The sequence below is a fragment of the Puccinia triticina genome, chromosome 11A, assembly GCF_026914185.1.
Source record: "Puccinia triticina chromosome 11A, complete sequence".
NCBI lineage: Eukaryota > Fungi > Basidiomycota > Pucciniomycetes > Pucciniales > Pucciniaceae > Puccinia > Puccinia triticina.
Window position 1 is genome coordinate 6,539,632 of NC_070568.1, and position 22,985 is coordinate 6,562,616.

At 47.1% G+C, this 22,985-nt stretch overlaps 3 protein-coding genes across 3 annotated transcripts; all 3 read left to right on the plus strand.

Moving 5' to 3' along the window:
- Window positions 1–1,938: 1,938 nt before the first annotated feature.
- PtA15_11A672 (uncharacterized protein) lies at window positions 1,939–3,309 on the plus strand (the record flags this gene model as incomplete). The annotated part of the gene is made up of 4 exons (XM_053161605.1): window positions 1,939–1,981; window positions 2,059–2,361; window positions 2,441–2,530; window positions 2,612–3,309. 4 exons carry the CDS (start codon window positions 1,939–1,941, stop codon window positions 3,307–3,309), a joined length of 1,134 nt encoding a protein of 377 aa, XP_053025535.1.
- A 13,437-nt stretch (window positions 3,310–16,746) lies between these two features.
- Window positions 16,747–18,857, plus strand: PtA15_11A673 (uncharacterized protein; the record flags this gene model as incomplete). The annotated part of the gene is made up of 7 exons (XM_053161606.1): window positions 16,747–17,184; window positions 17,257–17,299; window positions 17,374–17,501; window positions 17,566–17,633; window positions 17,697–17,949; window positions 18,033–18,379; window positions 18,668–18,857. 7 exons carry the CDS (start codon window positions 16,747–16,749, stop codon window positions 18,855–18,857), a joined length of 1,467 nt encoding a protein of 488 aa, XP_053025536.1.
- Window positions 18,858–20,683: 1,826 nt separating this feature from the next.
- Window positions 20,684–22,668, plus strand: PtA15_11A674 (uncharacterized protein; the record flags this gene model as incomplete). Its single annotated transcript, XM_053161607.1, has 4 exons — window positions 20,684–20,832; window positions 20,931–21,922; window positions 22,005–22,207; window positions 22,288–22,668. 4 exons carry the CDS (start codon window positions 20,684–20,686, stop codon window positions 22,666–22,668), a joined length of 1,725 nt encoding a protein of 574 aa, XP_053025537.1.
- Between the last annotated feature and the right edge of the window lie 317 nt (window positions 22,669–22,985).

Below are 22,985 nucleotides of genomic sequence, written 5' to 3' on the forward strand. Positions count from 1 at the left end.
CAAATTGAACACCATCTTAAGGGTATGTCTCTACTTTCAAACTTAACCACCAAGGTTTTTTGAGTCAAACACATTTGTTTATCCCACAGGAATTCCTAGAGCTCACAAAAAGAATGGAAGGGGATGGGCCCAAATCACCAATGGTCCTATACAAATACATTCAAATTTTGGACAGCCCGGAAAAAAAGAAGGCTTCTGCTTACTTGACCATTCTTGATCCAATGTTTGATCCAATGATCAAGGTGACAAAAAAGTATCTAAAAGTAGCATTAGCATGCAACACAGTTATAATGGCAACTTTTATTCATCCAGCATGGTGGATGATGCTATTTTCAAAACAATCTGAAAATCACCTCACTAGGATCACTTGACTGATTCAAGTTAAGTTTGATGCTCAAGAGAAGCTTCTTCAAACGCTCAAAAACAATTTGGCTCAGCCAAATGTAGCACCCGAGACAAATGCAATTCCAATTGACTCTGAAACCAAGGAGGATGAATTCAACTACTACCCCGCCAATTCCAATTTGGTCAATGTCAATACCAAACTCAAGCGTTACAATAATGGGGACGTCCCAAGCCTGTGTTTTGAGCTGGTGGAAAGTGAGTTTAACCACTTCAATTTAACTTTTCCTATTTGAATTTCTTCTGATTTGGTGGTATTCTCTAGTTACATTCAAAGGACTTCCCGGTGCTGGGATTGCTGGCTTGGGATTACCTTGCCTGCCCAGCCAGCTCGGCAAGTGTTGAGTGCACATTCTCGGCAGCTGCAACAATCTGCACTTCAGGTAGGTCTGGCCTTGCAATCTGGACAATTGAGCAATGCATAAGCAGCCACATGTGGCTGCGCAACGGAGTCCAGCTAGGCGGTGAATTTGCAGCCTGTCAAGAAGTTATTAATGCTGCTGAACAGAACATTAAATTTAATAAGTATAGAAATGCATCTGTTAAAAAGTGCAACGTCACTTCCAGAAAATGATGATAATGTTTTGATTTCTCATTATCTGGGTGCTCTCATATCTTGTTTAATCTTCCTCTACTTATAGGTTTTGAGTTCTTTTGCTGTTTCCTTTCTTCCCCCCTGCTTGTTAAAAATAGCGCGCTATTCTGCGCTACAGCCGCGCTAATATAGTGCGCTACGCGCTTTTTGAGCTAAAAAGTAGCGCGCTTGCGCCACCAGTCCGCTGTTTTAGTGCGCTAATCTTTTGCAAATTTATCCCTAGAAGCCAAGTAGTGATAGCGGCAGCGCATTTGCGCTTCCAAAAAGCGTAGCGTAGCGCTGTCCAATTCCGCTATGCTAACGCTATGCTACGCTACCTGTAGCATAGCACTTTCACCATTGGCCAACACTGGTCATCAGCAAGAATCAGCGGTAGATCGTTGGATAGAGCAAGGCTGATTGTGCTCGAGTATCAGCGGTTTCACCGTTCCCAATAGCTGAGGAGGAAAAGCTCTACCATGTATTATCATTGGGGGGAGGGGGACTTCTGGCATTTTTGATGGGAGGTTTCAGCCAGCCACCATGGCTGCACTCAAAATAGCCTGGAATGATTCTCTATTGCGGGTACAAGCTTAGGACCGATGAATGACCAAAGTAACTCCGCTGGGACAGACCGTCCAATGAAAGACCAGACCCGTCGGGTTTACGCACTCGCTTGTAAATTGCACGCTAAGCTCTAGCGATCCTGGTGCAGGGATTTGGCCAGCTGACAGTCTCCACTCCTCCAGCGGAGGTGCCATCGGAACCTGGATGTATTAAAGTGACGAGTCTGGGGCATTCAGACCCATTCTTCATCCCACTATCCACCTTATCCACTTCAACCTCTCGAGAGTCGACAAATCCATTCCTTTGGGCATCGATATTAATCCATTCTTTTTAATTGATCAACCAGCCTTTACTTTCGAATTTCTTCACAGTCACCAGCAGCTATCAACCCCAAGATGCGTGTCACCTGCTTTTTCGTGTCTGTTGCTATCATGCTTGGTGAGTCGATCTCATTCAAGTTTTTTACTGCGAAGCGTATGACACTAACGAGTGAATTTTTTCTTACCGGTAAATAGCAGCTGAGCAAACCAGTGCCGTGCCGATCGGAGGTCTTCCTAAGCTTCCTGTCCTCGGTAACGAAGGCCGCCTTGTCAGCAGTGTCGCCAACACTTTGGAGCCGGTCCCCCTTATTGGAGACCTTACCCACAATGTTCTCCAAGACCAGAGCTCCGGCGACCTGCTTTCCAGCACCAAGTTGGCTGGTGAGAAGGGCTTAAATCACGACGACGGTGTCTTGGGTGACCTCACCCGCTCCCTTCAGCGCCGAGTCCTCTCGGACACTAAACTGATTGGCGAGGGTGGATTAATCGATCTTGAGGGTACGCTCCTTGAGATCAGCTCTCTTCAGCGCCGACTTCTCCGGGACACCAAGCTGACTGGCGAGGATGTTTTGTTTAGGCACCTTAGACGAGGTCACTCGCTCCCTTGAGCGCCGGGTCCTCTCGGACACTAAGTTGATTGGCGAGGGTGGACTAATTGACCTTGAGGGTACGCTGGCTGAGGCCTTCCGCTCCCTCTTCTTGCAACACACTAAGCTGACTGGTGGAGATGTTTTGTTCGATGTCAAAGGCACTTTAGACGAGGTCACCCGCTCCCTTGAGCGCCGTGAACTAGGAGGCCTCGACCTCTTGGGTACCGTGGGCTCGCTTACCAACGGTGTCCAAACCCTCCCGGTGCTCGGCAGCGTCGGCTCTATCCTTCCTGTCACCCAAGGCCTCACCTCCAAGCTTGGCTCATTGAACGGCGCCCACCAAGCCTCACCCTTGTCCACCTCCGGCTTATTGATTCCCCACTTGCTCAAACGTGACGTTGGCCTCGGATCTCTTCCATTGATCGGCTCTCTCCCTGGAGCCAGCAGCCTTTCTGCAATTCCCGGCTTGAGCAGCTTGCCCTCGATGCCGTCGCTCCCCGGTATGGGAAGCTTGCCATCGATCCCCGGAATGTCAAGCTTGCCATCGATCCCCGGCATGAGCAGCTTGCCCTCAATCCCTGGCATGTCCAGCCTGCCCTCAATCCCCGGCATGTCCAGCTTGCCCTCAATCCCCGGCATGTCCAGCTTGCCCTCAATCCCCGGCATGTCCAGCTTGCCCTCAATCCCCGGCATGGATAGCCTGCCCTCAATCCCCGGCATGAGCAGCTTGACCTCCCTTCCCAAGATGGCGTCCTCGAGCATTCCCGGCATGTCCAGCTTGCCCTCCATCCCCGGTGTCGGCGGTCTAACCTCTGGCGGTCTCCCAGGCATGAGCAGCCTCAGTAACCTTCTTTAAGCCCTCCTGGGTACGTCCATTGCCCCCTCCATCTTATCTCTTGCCTAGTTTGCTAATTACTCTTGTCATCTCATCCCACAGAATTCGCACCCAGCTACCGGTAGCATTTTTTCCCTTCTAATTTGTCTGACACGTTCACAAACCCCTGTCATTATCCACGCGCTTCCTTGGTACCCATGAATAATTGTAGCCACTTTTTTGATCTTGAACTACCAGATCATGTAACTACGTTATACATTGCCATCAAATCTGTGCGACCTACAATTATTCTTTTGATGCGTTGATGATCTGAGTCTGAGTGCCCCAATAGTGGGCAAGCATGCTTGAACTGTACCTGAGTATATGCTGCGGCTCACTCTTCCCCAAGTTTGATGGCCAGATTGAGTTGATGGGCTTGCCAGCTGGGTCCGGTCATCCAGCAATGGATTATACTAAAATGCGTCTCTAAATTGAATTTCTGATGTGTTCCCCCTTCTAACCATGCCTTTGGTTTTGTCTCGCATTCTGGCTAAACATTTGTCAATGCTGAACGGTGGCTTTTGGTATTCAGTGGAAGAAACAGCGGAAGCATGCATAAATACTGCCTCACAATGTCTTTCAATCGAAATGTTTTGAACCTGAGCTCTTTTTAACCTGTCTGTACTACTATTGTTTCTGCTAATCAAAGAGACAACCCAGCGTAGGACACATGGAACCAGCTACTTCAATAACCCCAAGGTGAACAAAAGCAACAACAACGTGATGAACAACAAGCAACACCGTAGTCCGTAACCCACAAACTCGGCTTATCAAATGTTTCCCAGCAAAAAGGGGGGTTTGAGATATTTTGCATCATATTTTGAAATTCTTGTGGGTCCTTGGAAGTATTCTAGAAACTGCTCAAGCTCAAGTGGTTTCCGAGGTACTTTCAAAATTAGATGTGCGCGGAAAGATCCCAGGAGAGCATTTCATAGACTACTTGGAAATAAATCAGAAACCAGTACTTTTCTGAGATATTTTCAAAAATTAGGAGGTTTCAAAGTTGGACAGATGCGACTTGCATGCACTTTTGCAACTCGGTGTTCAAGTTCATTCTTGAACACCAAATTGCATCAGTGCATGCAAGCAGCAATGGGCCACTGCACTACACTAACGTTATTGGACAATAACTGTTAGTGTAGCCATTTTATTCACTCCCTAATTCATGTTATTTGTTATCTGAGATACAAGTATCCATAATAACAATAACAGGAAATAACAGCAATAACAACAATAACAGGCCTTTTATTGCTACTAACAGGATACAATAACAGTTATTGCTGTTATCCATCACTATTTCCTGGGCAAGTTCCTTTATTGTTAGCAACAAAAAAAAACAAGATAACAGAAAATGTTGTTATTGTTAGCTGGTTTTGGCTAAAATACACTACACTAACAAATAATGTTAGTGTATTGGCCCACCGTTGATGCAAGCCACACTGTACTACACCCCCTAATCCTGCTTGAACATTTTTTTTAAATTTGGTGTTCAATAAAAACCTTGAACACCAACTTGCAAAAGTGCACAAAAGTTGTGCATGGCCAACTTTGAATTCCCCCAATATTTGAAATCAGCATTGGTGACTCATTTTTCTTGACGTCCGCACACAATGAACTAGAAACCATTCTGAAAGCAGATTCCAACTCGTTCCCAAATGTTTTCTTGCTCCCTTGTAGTTGCGGGCTATCCACCTACAATCAACACCGCAACAGCTACGGTATGCTACAAAAAGCAGCATTATAGCATAGCGTAGTAATGCCCCGCTATTCGCATAGAGGGATAGCAAAAGCGTAGCGGTATTGTCGCTACTATTAGCGGTAGCGTAGCGAAATTCCCGCTATGATAAATTGGAACTCCATGTAGCAGAGTGATTTTTTTGCGCTATCACTACAAAATAGCAAAGCTTTAGCACAGTAGCGCACCAATGCGCTATTCTCCGCTGTTAGCGGAGAAATCCCGCTATACCGCTATCAGCGCCTGAAAAGCGCATCATGGGTGTGCGGTGCATTCTCACCAATCTATGTGTGATTGGGCATAAGTTGCACAAACCTTGATTGGTTCCCAGAATGGGCCCTGACCTCTTTGGCTTTCCAGCTTCTAGAATCATATCTTTCCATAGAATCCATAAAATGGCAGACGTAAACCCTGATTCAACTCCAGACAACATTCCAGCCATCGCAAACCCTGATTCTACCAGTACACCTGCCCATGGGCCACCCATCCCGCCAATTACAACAAGGCAATCTGCCTGCAAAAAAAATCCAACTGTCACCCCAGGGTTTGTTTCAACTGATACAGATTCTTGCAGAACCCTAAAAGTCTTTGTTGCTTGCGAAGGGTGACAGATCACTGGAGGGGCCTTTCACAGCACCATTACAAGTAAAAACTGGTCAGAAAGCCATGGAAGCCCCCGCAAGTCACATTTACGTTGTTTAGAACCCCTTTGACATAGAAAATTGATCTAATGGACGACAAGCTGTTGGACAACTATGAGGACAGCAATAATGCTGTGAGCTACAACACAAACATTGAGATGAAACTGAGGTGGAGGCACACCAATGAGGACAGCAATAATGCTGTGAGCTATGACGTGAACAGTGAGATGAAACTCAGGTGGAGGCACACCTGTGGACGACCGGGTGAAGGAAGAATTAGTTGATGATTGATATAATGAAGAGATGAATGAGGAAACGCGGTGACACAACTACTAACCTATGAGGACTGCAATACTGCTATGAGCTACAACACAAACAGTGAGATGAAACTCAGGTGGAGGCACACCTGAGACAAGAATGACAACACGGTAATATGAGAGAACATGAAGAGTGATGAGAGAAGACACTGTAGGCATACCTGTGGACAACCGGGTGAAGGAAGAATGAGTTGATGATTGATATAATGAAGAGATGAATAAGGTACAATGTGGTTGAAAGTAGTTGAAACTATATACATCTGTCTAGGTCTATATCTATCACCAACTAGGTCTATCCGCAGCAGGACGCTCACGTGTCCAGTCAACCATGTGCCTCAATATGATCAACAGAAATTCACCATAAATGAGTAATAATTGGGCATTGATTAACTATGATTTCATGACAGATTGTAATTAAGTTATCCTTAGAAAATTAAATGGTTCTATACAACATTGCACAAGGTCCTGTGATAATTCCGCATCACTTCTGACACACTTCCCATTGACTTCTGAAGAATTTATCAATCATTTACTAATCCACATCTGACTCACATCAGACCCAGAACAACAAAAAATTAGACTCTGGCACTCTCTGGAGAGTGCACCAAAGTCTACCCTGGTGTACAATAAAAGTGTATTGCTGGGAGGGGCCAGTGGATTGAGCGCCAATTTCCCAGAAAAGGTGTTGTTTTTTTTAGATACAATACCACCGTATTGTATCTTTTTTTCAATACAATACATGGTATTGAATTCTGATGTATCAAAAAAACAATACTATACACTGCAAGAAAAACTCTAGAAACTGCTTGCAGTTGAGATGCAAGAGCTCAAGGCAAGCTGTGCCTCACGCAAGAATCAAGCACTGGTTGATTACATGCAAATTGCATAATTTATGCAAGAGTGAGTCTAAGCTCCAAAAAACTGAGTACAGGCTCCAAAATACTGAGTTGATACCTGTGCAAATTCCCCTTTCATGTGCACATCCCCCTTTCATGTGCACATATCCCTTTTTATGCATTCACCCCTTTCATAATGTGTCCATACCCCTTTATGTGCACATACCCCTTTCATGTGTGTGTATCCCTTTCTTGTGCATGTATCACTTTCACAATGTGTACATACCCCTTTCATCACGTGTTCATGAACCTTTCATGTTTACATGTCCCCTTTGAATTTTCTACATCCCTTTCAATACCCCTTTTATCATTCAGGTTTACATACCCCTTTGATGTTTACATATCCCTTTCATGTGCAAATACCCCTTACTGCACATACTCCTTTCATAAATACAAACCCTTTTCATGCATACATACCCCTTTCATCATGTGTAAATATCCCTTTTATGTGTTAATACACCTTCTCACATTCCCCTTTCATGCTTACATATTCATTTCTTATGTACATATCCCTTTCATGTGTACACACCCTTTTTATGTTATTCTGGCTGGATTCAATGGCACATGGAGTGTTTAATAAAATAAAATAAAAGGGTGCTCAGGGGGATGCTCATTTTCAAGGTTGAACATTTGCCTCATCCTACTGCATGCTCACTACAGAATATTCAGCATTGGGATGCTGAACAAGGCATACACTCAAGGTGCACCAGCACGGAATTTGGATGCTTGACTCCAGCTTGAGCTGAGGCTTGATTCAAGCTTGCTGCATCTCAACTGCAAGCAGTTTCTAGAGTTTTTCTTGCAGTGACACGTAGTATTGGCCAATACCAGTCCCGTATTGTATTGTTTCACTGTTGCCGCCGGCGCACCCGCCCTGCAAGAGGTCCCTGGTTAAAGAATCTGGGTGCACACCCGCGGCCAGTACCAGGCACCGGCCGCACCCGCCCGTGAGTGCCGTGTTGTGGTGGCCAAACTCGTGGCGCCGGCGTTGCATTCAGTTTCCAGTCATTTTCCAGTTTCAGTCATGACAGCAGCAAGATCAAGATTCCTTTGATTGGGTCCCACGACTCAATGAGGTGGTGAAGACAGTGGGATTCTAACCCACGCCCAAAGATTGGGTCCCGCGACTCAATGAAATATGATTGGGTCCCGCGACTCAATGAGAATTATGGCGCAGTCCCCAGTCCTCAAGACTTTCTCATGTCCGACAGCGCGGCGTGTAGAGATGGCCTCTCGCACCCGGGTACCCACTGCGGGTGCGGGTACCCGCCTGAAATTTCGCAAATTCTCAACACCCGCACCCGCACCCGGCACCCGCTGGCGTGTGCTCGGCGGGTATACTGGGTACCTGCTGGCTGGTGCCGGGTGCAGGGGCGGGTACCCGCTCTGATATACTCACTGCCGGTGAGAAATCCCTCCCGGTCAGAAATACATACACTTGCTGACCGGGAGGGATTCCCACAGTCAGCAAGCTCATCGCGATGACCGGGAGGGAGTCCTCCCAGCCATCGAGCCATTGATTATATCGATGCCTGTCTGATATACTCACTGCCGGTGAGAAATCCCTCCCGGTCAGAAATACATACACTCGCTGACCGGGAGGGATTCCCACAGTCAGCAAGCTCATCACGATGACCTGGAGGGAGTCCTCCCAGCCATCAAGCCATTGATTATATCGATGACCGGGAGGGAGTCCTCCCAGCCATCGATTATATCGATGACCGGGAGGGAGTCCTCCCAGCCATTGATTATATCGATGACCGGGAGGGAGTCCTCCCAGCCATCGATTATATTGATGACCGGGAGGGAGTCCTCCCAGCCATCGATTATATCGATGACCGGGAGGGAGTCCTCCAAGCCATCAATTATATCGATGACCGGGAGGGAGTCCTCCCAGCCATCAATTATATCGATGACCGGGAGGGAGTCCTCCCAGCCATCGATTATATCAATGACCGGGAGGGAGTCCTCCCAGCCATTGATGTAAGACTCAAAAGTGGTTGTGAAACCCTTTTGCTGAATGGAGAAGGGGATGATGGAGGTGCAAACTCTGCCCTTCTATACTATCAGATAACAAGATCCACTAAGCTAAGCTTGGCAAGTTTTAATCAAGTGATAGGTCTGGTCTAGTTCCAGATGAAGTTGTTCGATGACAGGTATGTGAGATTTGAGAGTGAGTTCAGTAGTTATTTGCAAATATAAGGGTTGTAGTGATGGGTGAAGGTGATGGTAAGTGTGAAGGGTGGTATGTAAATAACTGGGGAATACTGAGCTGAGGGAAAAACAACTGGGGGGGAGAGAGCTCCTTATATAGACAAATGTGAGGGATTTTAGCTACAAGGGGGACCCTGGATGAGGGATTTTAGCTGGTGGGCTGCATACAAGTGGTGTCAGAAGATACTAAATACAGACAAAAAGTGGGGTGAGAAATGAAAGATGAGGTCATACTATGCAAGGAGTGCATAAACAAAGCGGGGAAATGTTAAATACAGAGGTACTTCATGCAAGGGGTGCATGAGTGGTGTCAGACTAATGCAAGGAGTGCAGAAATGGGGTCAGAAGACTGCATGCAGCTGCAAGGGGTGCATAAATGAGGCGGGGACATGTCAAATACAGAAGAAATGGGGTTAGTCCCCTGCATATGCAGTGGAGATAAGAGGGATAGAAAAGAGTATGTGTTTGGCTGGGGCTGAGTATGTGTATACCTGGGAAAGGTGACTTGAGGGGTGTGACAGGTTAATGACTGAGGCTGGCCGTGTCCATGAGGGTCCAAGAGGGTGTAACTTCCAATCCTGCGGGGTTCCAGTGACGCTTCCAGTGGTGACTAGGGGTAAAATTGGCCGTAGAATCCATTAATGAGGTCTATTTGGTGGTATCTTGAGGCCTAGGGTGAGTAAATATATGTATGAGAAAAAACTTTTGATTTTTCACTTTTCCGTCTACCACATCGATTATATCAATGACCAGGAGGGAGTCCTCCCAGCCACCAATTATATCAATGACCGGGAGGGAGTCCTCCCAGCCATCGATTATATCGATGAACGGGAGGGAATCCTCCCGGTCATCAATATACTTGCCGACCCGGGGATTCCTCCCGGAGTCCTGGGGGTATAGTACCTCCTTGACCGGAGGGATCCCTCCTGTTGAAGAGGTGCACAAGCTTTTTGACCGGAGGGACTCCTCCAGTCGAGGAGGTGTACACACCTCTGGGCGGAGGGATCGCTCCGCTTGAGGTGGTATATACACCTCCCACCTCTTCAAACGGAGAGATCCCTCCGATCCATCTGGCCCACCAAGATGGGCGGGTACCCGGATGGGTACCCGTTTTCTTCCTGCCCAAAAACTGAACACCCGCACCCGCACCCGGCACCCGCCGGCGGGTGTTCCGGGTACCTGCTGGCGGGTGCCGGGTACCCGCAAACGGGTACCCAAGTGCCATCTCTAGCGGCGTGGCGCGCATCCTCAAGATGTTTCAGGATTTCTTCCTCTTCCTATTCTCTTCTATGTTTTTTTTTTTTGGTTTTGTTTTCTTTTTGCCTTGTTTTGTTGTTGTGCGCACAGAGGCACACAGGTGTATGATGACCTGTCCACAACATGTCACAGTCCCCAGAGTCTGAGTTCAGCTCAAACTCAGATGATGGGGTGGCATGGACTTCATCTGAACCCTTTTCATTTGGCCTTTCAGATCATCCATCCAGAATCTTAATTTTATTGATCCCTCTCTGAGTCTGTGTGTCTTCTGAGTTCAAACTCTCAGCACCTTGAGTCCCATTTTCCCCAAATCCCTTCTTTAGATCAAATCTTCCGGCCCTCTTTGCCGGACTCCTTTCCCCTTCAGATCCAACAACAAACCACCACCAACAAGGATCTACTCCTGTTGTCTCCCAACAAATCCCCATCCAACTTCCGCTATCCTTGATTCCTCAAACTCTCTACTTCTCAGGACCACTGCGAAGGCAGCGCACAGCGCAACTCTCCCTTCAAGTAACTGCCAACAGCCCAGCACCAGTCGGAGTTCCACAGTGTCTGGGTACGGGTGCCTCTATTTTGGGCTAACCAGGTGTGGCACCCGGGTACCCGTCCAGGTACTGCCCCAGTTCACCCAGGTGGGGGCTCCTGCCGCCGCAGCTGCAGACACCCGTGCGCGCAGACCATGCTTGGGGGAGCTTGGGGGGGCCGCAGGCACGGTCCGCGCGCACGGATGTCTGCCTGCCGAACCCAGCCTGGCACCCAGAGCAACCCACTGCCCACCACCATCCACCCCGCGATTTCTGTCGCCACCACCACCAGCAGCAGCCACCGTCACAAGGGGTGGATTTCTTTAAGACGCTAACAGTGTCTCAGAGGCTGAGCCAATCCGCTGCCATCACCCCTGACCTCCGGGCCACACCAGCCATCCCTGTTGATTCCACTCAAACGCAACTGAACCCAACTCAACTCCTTGCATGCGCCTTCAATGGTTTCCTCTCAACCTAGCCTTCAACCGGAGAACAAATGTATTGAAAGCAGCGGCCAAACTGACCAAGAGGAAGAAAACCATAGCTCAAAATCAGGAAATGCTTGAGCATCAACAGAAGGATGGGAGGTACCCCTTTTACCCCCATGGGGTACCGCCAGTACCCTGTCAGGTGGTGCCAGGTGTGGGACCAGGTGTCTGTTTTTTGGGAAAAACAACCAGGTACCCTGGTGCTGCAAGGGTACCCGGGTCCACTGGGGCAATCTCTACTCCAATCCCGCCATTTTCATAGTTTTAAACTATGTGCATCCCTTCTCTGCCTCTCTGACACTGTTTGTCAGACTTTGTTACTCTGATTCTCATTCCTACGCTTCCACCCAGGGTATCCACTCCCTCCATCTCTCAAAAGAATCCACCCCTACCTTGCTATCATAGTTTTGATCATTTTCTGCTCAAGATTTTACAGACCATCACAAGGCAGCTGTAGAGCATTTTCCCCTCACCGCGCTGCCTACAGTCTGACACCAGAAGAGCTCCATACCATTTAACTTCCCTTTGCTTGGTCACTATTTCTACCTTACAAGTGGAGTAAAAAGAGTGTTGAAATTCTGATATATATTACTCTACAAATCATCACTCTTTTTTTCTGGGACAATGGTGTCTGGACTGGGCTAGATGATCAAGCAAGATAAAAAGATAAAGAAAAATAATGAGAAGGTGATCATAATTAGGATACTGAGAGTCAAACAAAAGTGATTGATGGCAAGAGGTTTTTTAAAAAACAGGTTTATCAGAGTGAAGTGCCATTTATAAAAAATAAGTCCAACAAGCTTATATCCAAATTTCTTGTGGAAAAACAGATGAGGAAAAAAGATCAGTTCAACTTGTGTTTGTTTGTAAAATAGAATGGAACAGTTCAGTCATATTATATAGATTTTGATGCTGACTCATGATTCTCTAAGGACCTCACCCTATAGAATGTAGAGTATAGTACATAACAAAAATAATACAAAAAAATAGAACAACACGAGAAAGAGAAGTTTCCAAACTGCCACTTTGAAATGCAAGCGGATCCAAAAGAAATTCATAGAGAGGGTTGACCCAAGTACCAAATGTTTCATGGTGAACATCCACAGCTGGATCAACAAATTCTGTAATTTCCATTGGATTCTGGAATCCATTATCAGGATCCATGTTGGCAATGTGGGCCGCTAGACCAATATCTAGTGAGACAAGCTGCTGGGTATGTAAGTCTAGCACATATGGATTTGTTTCTGTATCCTTGGGTACTTTTCGACAGGTTGGACATGAATGTTTGTAGGCTTCAAGTCTTAACCAACCTTGAGCACACTTGTGGTGGAACCGGTGTGTGCAACCCAGCATAACTGCTTGTAATTCAGCTTCTATGACAAGTTCATCCAAGCATATCAGGCACTCCTCTGTTTCTTGATTGGTTTGAGCGGCATCTTGGGCTTCACTATGTCCTTTTGCAGGATCTGCAACCAGGGTGGGTTTGGGTGTGGAAATTGCTGTGCTGCTTGATGTGGGATCAGTGGGTGGTTGACCGCTAGAATTTCCTAAAGTTGGGCTTCTTTCTTCAACATCACAATCAATTTTGATCCTGATCTCAGGCTTCTCCATACATAAAACATTCCACAAAATCATTAGTTCATGGCCCCCACCAATCTCAAAGGGAGGTAGATAAAGTATAATGAGATAGATTACACTTACAGTAGAATCTTGGTCATATTTTGCAACATTCAGAGTCAGCTCAATAGGATTTTTTGTCTCTTGATGGAAATCAATTGGTGTGGATTGACTAAAAGAGCTCCCTGTTATTCGTGGACCTGCCAAGCAAGAGGGTTGCTGAGTATTTCTCAGGGAAAATTCAGCCCCAAAGATCCCTCCAAGAAGTGTCTGCAAAAAAATCATTTGGTGTAAGCTTTTATTGAATTGAATTGAAATTGATGAATCAAAGCAAAAAAATATTGAGTACTATGCTTAACTGTTAGGAGTATTAACCAATCAATCATATCCAAATACTATTATGTATCTTGAGAAAGCAAGCTGATCCAACTTGCTATCAGTGGAAAATATTGTTCAAGAGGGGGGAGTGGAATAATGATACCTTCTGATTTGCTCCTTGCAGGATTTATTTCCAGTCCGCTACAGAAAGAAGCAAGAATCAATGGCTGTCCTGGCAGTGTGTGTGAATGTTGATGTGAAGCTGCCCCTGATACTGAAAGTCCCAGAAAGGGGCAAAATCTTTTGCAAGTTTCACTGAATCCAAGTTTCAAGTTGTAGGCACTTCTCCACATATGTATACTTTTCAGTTATTTGAACATGGTTGTATAATTAACAGGCCCTTCTACAAGAAGACCTTAAAACAGAGAAATTAGTGGCACAGATTCAGAAATCAAAGCAGTGCCAAAATCAGATTCTAACCAGATCATAATTATGAGTATATTTCAACACTTCAACTCCCAAGGGCCTATTGAGCAGATGAAGATAAAGCATGTCACAGTTAAGCCCCTCTTTTTTATCTGTTTTGTATTTTATAAATCATCATATTTATAACACGCAACCCCTGGGGGTCTAGAATTTGATGCAAATAGGGGTAAATTTGGGGTTGCATGTTATAAATCCAATTATTTATCACATATAATACAATGTCCAAACAGGGCCTAATTAAATCTGATTTAAAAGACCCAGGAAATGATCACACCAGATCTGGATGAACATACTTGGATGTGGCCGGCTGGTCTGATGTTATAGTCTAGTCTTGGGAGAGAAAGAGGAAGCCTGGGTTAACAGGGGTTCAGGATCCTAATATGGTACATAGATTGCAGGATGAGGAGGCATCCTGGGAGCTCCAGCTCTTGGACCTTGAGAGTGCTGTTGGTGACATGCACGTGTAAGCTATGTACAAGGAAGACTGGGCTGTGGAGCCTATACCACAGCTCATAACAGCTGACCAGAAGCACATCCTCTCTTGTAACAGCTGTACTGTCATTCAAGATGCTTGATAGGCTCTTGGAAGTCCTTTCTTGGTTTAGAAATCATTTTCTGATTTGGATCTCTGCATATGTGCCCTTAATTTTATCCATGGTTTTGGAAATTCTACTTTTAAAGCAGCCAATTCATACTACAACCCTTTTCAAATACATACTTTTTATCCATCTTCAGAGAGGTTTTCAAGAATTGAAACTTGGAATCATCAAAACTTGCAAAATGGTACCACTTGCTGAGACATCAGTATGTATGTATCAATGATGGATTTATATCAATATTCATTCATGCTGTCAGAGCAACATCACGTTTGACTTCTATCTGTAGCATACTGGAAATAAATCTTAACTGCAAGGAAAAAATAACAAGATATCATTATCCCCCCCTCTTCAGTTTTATTGACCGCTTATATGATTTGGAACCAATTGCATTCCCAAGCTCATAATTTGTGGATATGGTTGCTTGTTTAATACTCCTAACAGTTAAGAATCCTACTCAATATTTTTCTGCCGCAAATCATTGATTTTAATTCAATTCAATTGTAAAAGCTTACACCCAATGCTTTTTTTTTCTTGTAGCCACTTCTTGGAGGGATCTTTATAGGGGCTGAATTTTCACTGAGAAATAGTCAACAACCCTCTCGCTTGTCAGGTCCACGAATAACAGGGACCTCATTCAGTGACTCCACCCTAATTGATTTCCATCAAGAGCCATCAACCTCAGTTGCGCCGACTGTGGATAGTGGACCGTCCAATCAGAATACATGTGTGAGTGTGCCCCATCTCCTGATCTTTTTGATATTAATTTTAAACCTCCCATTGACCTGGGTGGGGACCACGACCTGATGAATTTGTGGGAATGTGTATTTATGGAGAAGCCTGAGATCCGGATTACAATTGATCGTGATGATGAAGAAAGGAGGCCTAGCTCAGGAAATTCCAGTCTCCAACCACCCACTACACCAAGCAGTACAGTGATGTCCGCACCAAAACCCATCCTGGTTCCAGATCCTCTCCATGAACACAGTGGATTGCAAGCCGCTGGTCAAAACGATCAAGAAGCCGAGGAATGTCCAATGTGCATAGAAGAACTTGTTATAGAAGCGCCGTCACAGGCAGTTATGCTGGGATGCAAACACCGGTTCCACCACGACTGTATTCAAAGTTGGTTAAAGGGCTGGAACAAATCCTGTCCAGTCTGTCGAGCAGTACCTGCGAATATATACACAAATCCGTATGTGCTAGACTTGCATACTAAGGAGCTTGTCTTGCTAGATATTGGTCTACAGACTCCCATTTCCAGCCAGGATCCTGTTACTGGAGTCCCAAATCCGGTGGAAATTTCAAGATTTGTGGCCGCTTCAAATGACGTGCAGAGGCCCATATACCCGGATCCCGGTCTGGATGTCTGGCGACGGCAAACTTCTCGTATTCGGCTCAACCCTCTCTGTAGATTTCTCTTGGATCCGTGTGCATTTCGGAGCGGCAGTTTTGAAACTTCTTGTTCTCGTCTTTATTTATTTTCACTTTTCATTTTGTTTATGTTTTTTGTGTTGAGTTCTCATGGGTGAGGTCATTTGGGCATCAGGGGTCAGTCTCACAATGCATTTCATATTCCTGAATCATTCCATTCTCTTTTACAAAAAAAAAAAAAAACCCTTAAAGTTAAAGTTTAAACTGATCTTCTTCCCCATTGATTTTTATAAAGGCATTGGGACAATAAGCTGGTTGACGGTCTTTTATGAGTGGTACTGAATACACATTTGCTGTATCAATCACTCACTTCTGTACTTCCACCCACATCACCCAATCTTTCACCTTATTATTTTGGATGATATTTTTCTTCCTTGTTTCTCATTTTTGCTCCTGTTTATGATCATCTAGCCCAGTCTGGACACCATTGTCCAAGAAAAAAAACATTGATGAATTTTACATCTCATGAGAAGTACTTTCAACATGCCATTCTTTTTTGACATTTGTTGTCCTCCACTTGTTGTTATCTTTGAACTTTCCTTTGTCTGGCAGATTTCTGCATCTCAATCCTGGCTGTTTTCCTTACACATTGTGTTCTGGTCTGTGCTCTGCTCAGTTTTCCATATGGATATTTTGATGCTTCACAGCTTATTTTTGTGATGATTTTAAGAGAGTGCACGTTTGAAATCATCAGGTGCAAGATGAATGTTTTGAGGTGATCAAACATTAAATGGGAAGTGGGTTGGCCTCCTGTGAGGGGTGTTTATTTATTTATGTACCCAGCTGCTGTATGTAGTGTAGTGGCTGTGAGGGTCGACGGCGACGCCGAGCCAAGGGATTCTTCCCTCTTTCAGCACAGCACTCCGCTCGCGCCCAGCACTGAGCCCAGTGCGATGAGAAACCTCCTGGCCGCCAGCAGACGACCCCCAGCCAGCCAACAACCACCATCCCCCCCAGCAGGATACAACTCAAACTCAGCTTTCCCAGAACGGACACTCCCAAACGATAACAACATGCTGTCATCCCAGAAACCACCACAGCCACCGGGGAATAGCATCAAGAAGCAGAGCCTCTTCGCACGGCTCATCCAGCCCCACCCATCCCCAGCAACGGCCCAGCTCAGAACACCCTCCCCCTCAAACCAATCACTCGTCGAGCAGACAATCGACTGGGCCTGTAAACACGACACCCATCTCCAAAACTGGCCACACATCCTCGAACTCTCCGACAGACTCTCGAAAAGCGAACCAGAATCACGGGAAGCCGTCAAGTCACTCAAGAAACTCATCAAAACATCCGCAAAACAACCCATCCAGATAAGGGCTATCAGAGTCAGTTAACCCGAAAAAATATATATTCGCATATATCTATGACTGCTGAGGCTCTGCTTGCTTCCCTCTCAGCTTACCGTCATCCTTGTCTTGAATTCATCTGACCGATTCAGACGTCAGTCACTCACACCAATCTCTACTTCCATGAGACTTGCTGATTATCTTCTCTAACGAGAGAAAACAACACAGTTCTTGTCGTGAAGAAATTACTCGACGTACTCGAAGATGTCTACCACAAATCCGCAAAGAGTAGCCGAAAGCAGCCCGTCAAAGAGATCCTTTTTCAAGCATTCGCTATCCTTGGTCATGAATTTCAGGTACATACATCCAACTTGCCCAGCAGTAAACACCCATGATTTCTAATCAAAACACTCTTCTCAGCATGATGAAGATTTAAGTGCATTCACCCATTTTTACAACAAAGTCAAGCCCAGTGACGCGCCCTTGAAGTACGTGTTTCTGACCCCATCACCCAGCCAATGAGTTACGACTGACAAAATGTTTGTGTATAGTGGGACCCCGCTGAATGCATCCGATGGGATGTTTGCACCCATCCCAGTCAATCCGACACCCGGCCCTCCACCCCAGCAACAGGCAACAGGTCTGTACCCACCCCAGCCGACCCTCGAGGCCGTGCAACAGACGATCCCAGCAATGCGCGACGTCCGGGAAGAGGCTGAGATAGCAAGGTGTAATGCTAGGCTGCTGATTGAGGCCCTCGCGTTCACCCATCCATCTGAAATGGAGTCTAACGAAATCATCCAGGTTAATACCCCCCTCCTTCTCAGAAAATCCCTTGCACACAACCAATCTGCTAACTTGATATGTTTCTTGTTTTATATTTATAGGAATTTTACACGAAGTGTTATCAGAGCCGAAACCAACTGATGGATGATATCCCTTGGGCGACCGAACAAGCCGAGCACGCCCGAGCCTATTATGAACGACAAGCGGCTGCCGCTCAATCGGCCCAACCACGAGAGCCGCGGGTAGGGCGAACAAATCCATATGAGAACGAGGGGGCTCCGAATGGGGAGCGTGGGAGTTCACGGGAAGAGCAGCTCCTGTCGCTGTTACTGTCAGTGAACACCGAGCTGGTCGACGCCTTTCGACAGTACGACGAGGTCGAAAGCCTGGCCCGAGCCGAGCGCGAGCTTCAAGAGGCCAAGGAACTGTCGAAACACCAAGCCGGCCGGTACCCGCGGACGAGCTCGTTGCTCACCGCCGACGACGGGCCCGTCGCCGGCGGCTCCTCCTCCTCCTCCCGTCCTAGCATCGAATTGCCCTCGCCCAGGCTGCGCGCCGACCCTGTCCAACAACAACCCATCGGCTACTTTGTTCCCGACAGGAACTCGCACTCATCCGCCGATGATGAGTTCTACGTCCACTCTTCCTCCTCCCGTCCTCCGGCCCCCAAATCCCCACGACCAGCCCCTCCTCCTCCTCCTCCTCATGCCATCAATCCCCATACGAACAACAACAGCAACAATGACCCTTTCGACGAGACCATCATCACTCCCGTCGAACGCTCCGAAAAAGCCCTCGGTAAAATGCGCAGGTTTAGCGGAAGGTCTGGCTCCCTCGCTGCTCCTCTCGGCTTCGACTCCAACCATATTCAGCTCGACCATAACCTCCACGATCTTGACAATCAGCATCCGGCTTCTCACAATTAATCCTCTTCTTTGTTCTCTCTCTCTGTTGGGGTTGGGAATTGTATCTTCTCTTGTTTCTGCTCCCTGAATATCAGTTTGTTTTGTATCCTTGTTGTTGTCACTATTCTTGTCTCGAATCATCATTGTTTCTCTCTTTCCTTTAAACACACAAGCACACACGAAAACACTATTGCTTTTCCTTTCATACCGGTTACTCAATGTCTATGACACACCTCAGTCTCTTTGACACACACTCTCACACAAAGATACACCCAAACAACGTACGTGTTAACGCGAAGGACGAGGTATCAGAGCGCGTCTTCCTTTTCCTTTTAGTCTCTCGATCGTCTAATCTAATGCATACATAGTAACATAAAAGCAAATCCTGCCATATCTACACTCCAGCTTTGTGCAAGCTGGTCTTCAAGGCTGTGTTTTCTGTCCTCATTTCTTGCTCAACATTTACCCCCCGCCCCGAGTATAATTTCTTTAAATCATATTGAAAGCGGGATGGATTTTGAGAAACCTATCTTAGAGATCCCCCCTGGAGGTGTTGCGATGACCTGATCGTCCAGTTCAAAAAGCAATTCGCAAGAACATGCATGATTATAAATCAATTCTACCTTGTAATACACTCTATCAAGCCAATGATCACTCAAACACTTTTCACTCTCCGCTTGCAAGCTATCAGCGGCAGTCCTTGAAGCATCTTTGCGAGACATGACGTTGGGGCCCCACTCAAACCCAATGGCGGCGCCATCGCGTCGGGGCTACCTCAATCGGGAGTATGCCCTCAATTCCTCATCAGTTGATGAATAACCAAACCCTTGGCCGCTTGAAGAAAAAAGGGGTTCACATGCTTTCTTCCGCTCAATGGCCAGGGTACCTACGCCGTATCATGGCAGCGAGTCTTGAATAAATTCTTCCTGCTCTATCGGTGTGTCCAATTCGGCGCATATACTGGGAAGGCTTTATGTCGTGTGGTGCACGACGCGAAGTTGAGTCACGAATGACCGATGGCCAACACGACTCGGATGGATACAAATGAAATTTGGAAGGATTCGGACGGAACTTGGCTGCTTTCGACAACCAGACATTCTGGTCCCGATGGCAACGAGCGCCGGCGCTAGTGGAAGGAAGACCCTGACGCTATCTAGACAGACTCGGAGACGGCGGTCTCACAAAGAGTCCTTGTTCCTTCTGTGGCGTTCTCCCTTCACACCCAGGCGTGACTTGGAGGCGCATCAGTCTCCGAAAACGGCCAAGCAGGTGCCAGCAGAAACAGCGCTTTGCCAATGGTTACTCGGACAACGGTCATTGGCGCATATCGAGGGGGACATCGCATGCGTTTTCGTGGTGCCGAATACCCTCAGCTCACGCTATCCATGGTTTTCTTGTATGGGTGTATCGAGTTTCAGGCTGGAAGGGTTTTTTACATTCCCCGTCTGGCTTCTAATGGCGCCCGTCGTGCCCCTCATTAGCATTTCACTCGACAAAAACTTAACGCCTCCCCCAAGCACCTGCCTCGCTAGTTTTCCCTACCATTATCTCACTATAAAGCCTTCCCATCTTACCCGCTGACAAGCCTACCCCCTCCCCCCCTACGTCCGTCCAAGAAATTCTTTATTTTTATTTCAATCGCCACGCCAATCGTTACTCCAAATCATCCTCATAACTATTATTTGTCTCCTCGAGAGTAGCCGCCAACCTGCTACTAAATTAGATAGGCGTAGCCATAAACCTTTCCCGAGTCATAGATCAAGGACGTTCCATCACCATCAAAGACCGGAGCCACAGAGATATCTCTAACGATGAAGCTTACACCCAGAACATGCCTCTTGGGCACCATGTACCTAATGGCGGGGGTAAAAACGACAGATCCTGCCGGAACTGACCACAAGGTGACAGTAGGAAAAGGCGGAGGAACATCAGGCTTCGAACCCTCCCACATATCCGCTAAAAAGGGGGACACCATCACCTTTGTCTTTTTCCAGGAGTAAGTACTTGTACGCTGGGTCCGGTTCCGATCTTATGGTAGTTGCACCCTTCTAAATGTAGTCTTTCTCTCCTTTTACTCCCCTTTTGCTATTCCAGCGGACACACTTTAACCCAGACCCATTTCAATAACCCTTGCGCCGGCTTGAATCCACCGTCGGATTCCTTCTGCACCATCACCGATGCTAAAACTGGCCCGTCGAATTATCCTACTGGCGGCTCAGGAGACTATCCCACTGGCGGCCTGCAACCTCCCACTGGGGGAGCGCAGCCTCCTCCTCCTACTGGCGATCAACAGCCTCCGCCTAAGGAGCAACAGCCCCCGCCAAGCGAGCAACAGCCTCCCAGTGGGAGCCCGCAACCCCCTACTGGAGCAGATTATCCTACTTTTGGTGATCCCTCGAAGATCCCAAATACCCCCACTGCTTCGCCCCCCACAGAACCAACTACGCCAGTAGACGTCCCTGACTCTCCCCAAAGCCCTCCTACCTCTAAAGACCCTTCAACCCCACCACCAACCACGCCTCAGTGTCTCTGCCCGGCCCCACCGTCGTCCGAATATCCAACGGGGCCACAGCCCACAAGCCCAAAAGAAAAAACCTGCGAGGCCAAATGCATAGAGGTCTCTGGGCAGTGTCAAACTTCGACGGACTGTGACGCTCAGAGCAAGTCACCAAGCGACTCGAAGTGCAAGATCGAAGACGGAAAGTGCAAAAAATGCGGCGAAAGCTCCAAGAAGAAACGCAGCTTGCAAAGCTACAGCTTTGCTTACTTGAGGAAGAGGTTACTTCGTAGAGACGAGAATTCGCCCATCGGTGACGGAGTGCAACAAGTCGACCTTTCGGCCAGTGAGAACGCACAGCCGCTCGACGGTACTACTCAGCTGAACACCGCTCCCACAGGCCAAGACGCAACAGCTTCCCTTGGCCCAGACGCAACTGCCCCCGCGACTGCCCCCGCGATCCCTGGGTTTGGCGTGCCTCCCGCGTCCGGACAGGATGCCAAGACCGATTCTGCCAATACGGATTCGAAGCTTGGCACCGACAAAACTGATGCAGGCCCAACACCGACCGGATTAGACTCTGGATTTGGTGAGTTTTCCCTAATCGGGTGAACTGATACCCAAGTCAGCCGAAGGCAATTCCTGATCGCCCAACTTTTTCCGCTTTCCAGTCAAAGTCAGTGAAGAGCAAAAAAGTACAGGCAAGACCTGGAAGATCCAAATAACAGATGACAGTAAACCGCTGTGGTTCATGTGTGCTACTCTCCACCATTGCACTTCCGGAATGGTCTTCGCTGTCAACCCCCCCGACTCTGGGGACAAGACCTTTGATCAATTCCTAAAGTTGGCTAAAGGTAGCACTTGCCCTACTCAAGTAAGCCAAGCTTCTCGGACCACATACTGTAAAATCAGCCAAACTCAGTTTTTTTAACCCATTTATCATTTGTTTTCTAGTACCCTACCAATCCAAACCTTCAAGGAGATGGCTGCAAGGCGGATAAACCACCATGTAATGGTGAAAAGAAAGAAGCCCCGCCCGCCGACACTCCACCAGTCACCTCTGGAGGAAATCCAGAGCAGCCCAAGACGCCCGAAAACCCCCAGCAGACGCCCGACACTCCGACCGTATCTTCTGGAGAAGGGAAAGACCCGCAGCCCAGCAACCCCCCCGCCCCGACTCCTCCCCCAGCGCCCGAAAACCCACAAGGAAACACGACCACTCCAGAGGAAAAACCCAGTGGCCAAGGGCACCAAGTCGATGGAAGCATGCTTTCATTCGTTCTTTATGTTGGCATCATGTTCATTAGTTTCTATGTATCAGCAAGCGCGCCCTAGCTTAGCTGGTTCTAGTGCTAATTGACAACCCACGACCAAACTTGTCGAGTTTTGCTTAGGTGGGTCAAACGATTTCAGCTTCACATCGCCACGTCGATACTTTTGGGTCACATTCTGTTGTTTCATGACACTCTCCAAATTAGCATTCTGTCTCATACTGTTGATACATCCACATCCACTCACATTGTTCTCTTTCTCCAACCGTTCCGTCACTTGTTAATGTAAAAGTGTATCTAGCATAGAGAGAAGTCGCCTTGCGGAACCCCAGTGTCACCATCATTTCTCTCCGATTTCTTCTTCGCGACCGTTTCTTTAAT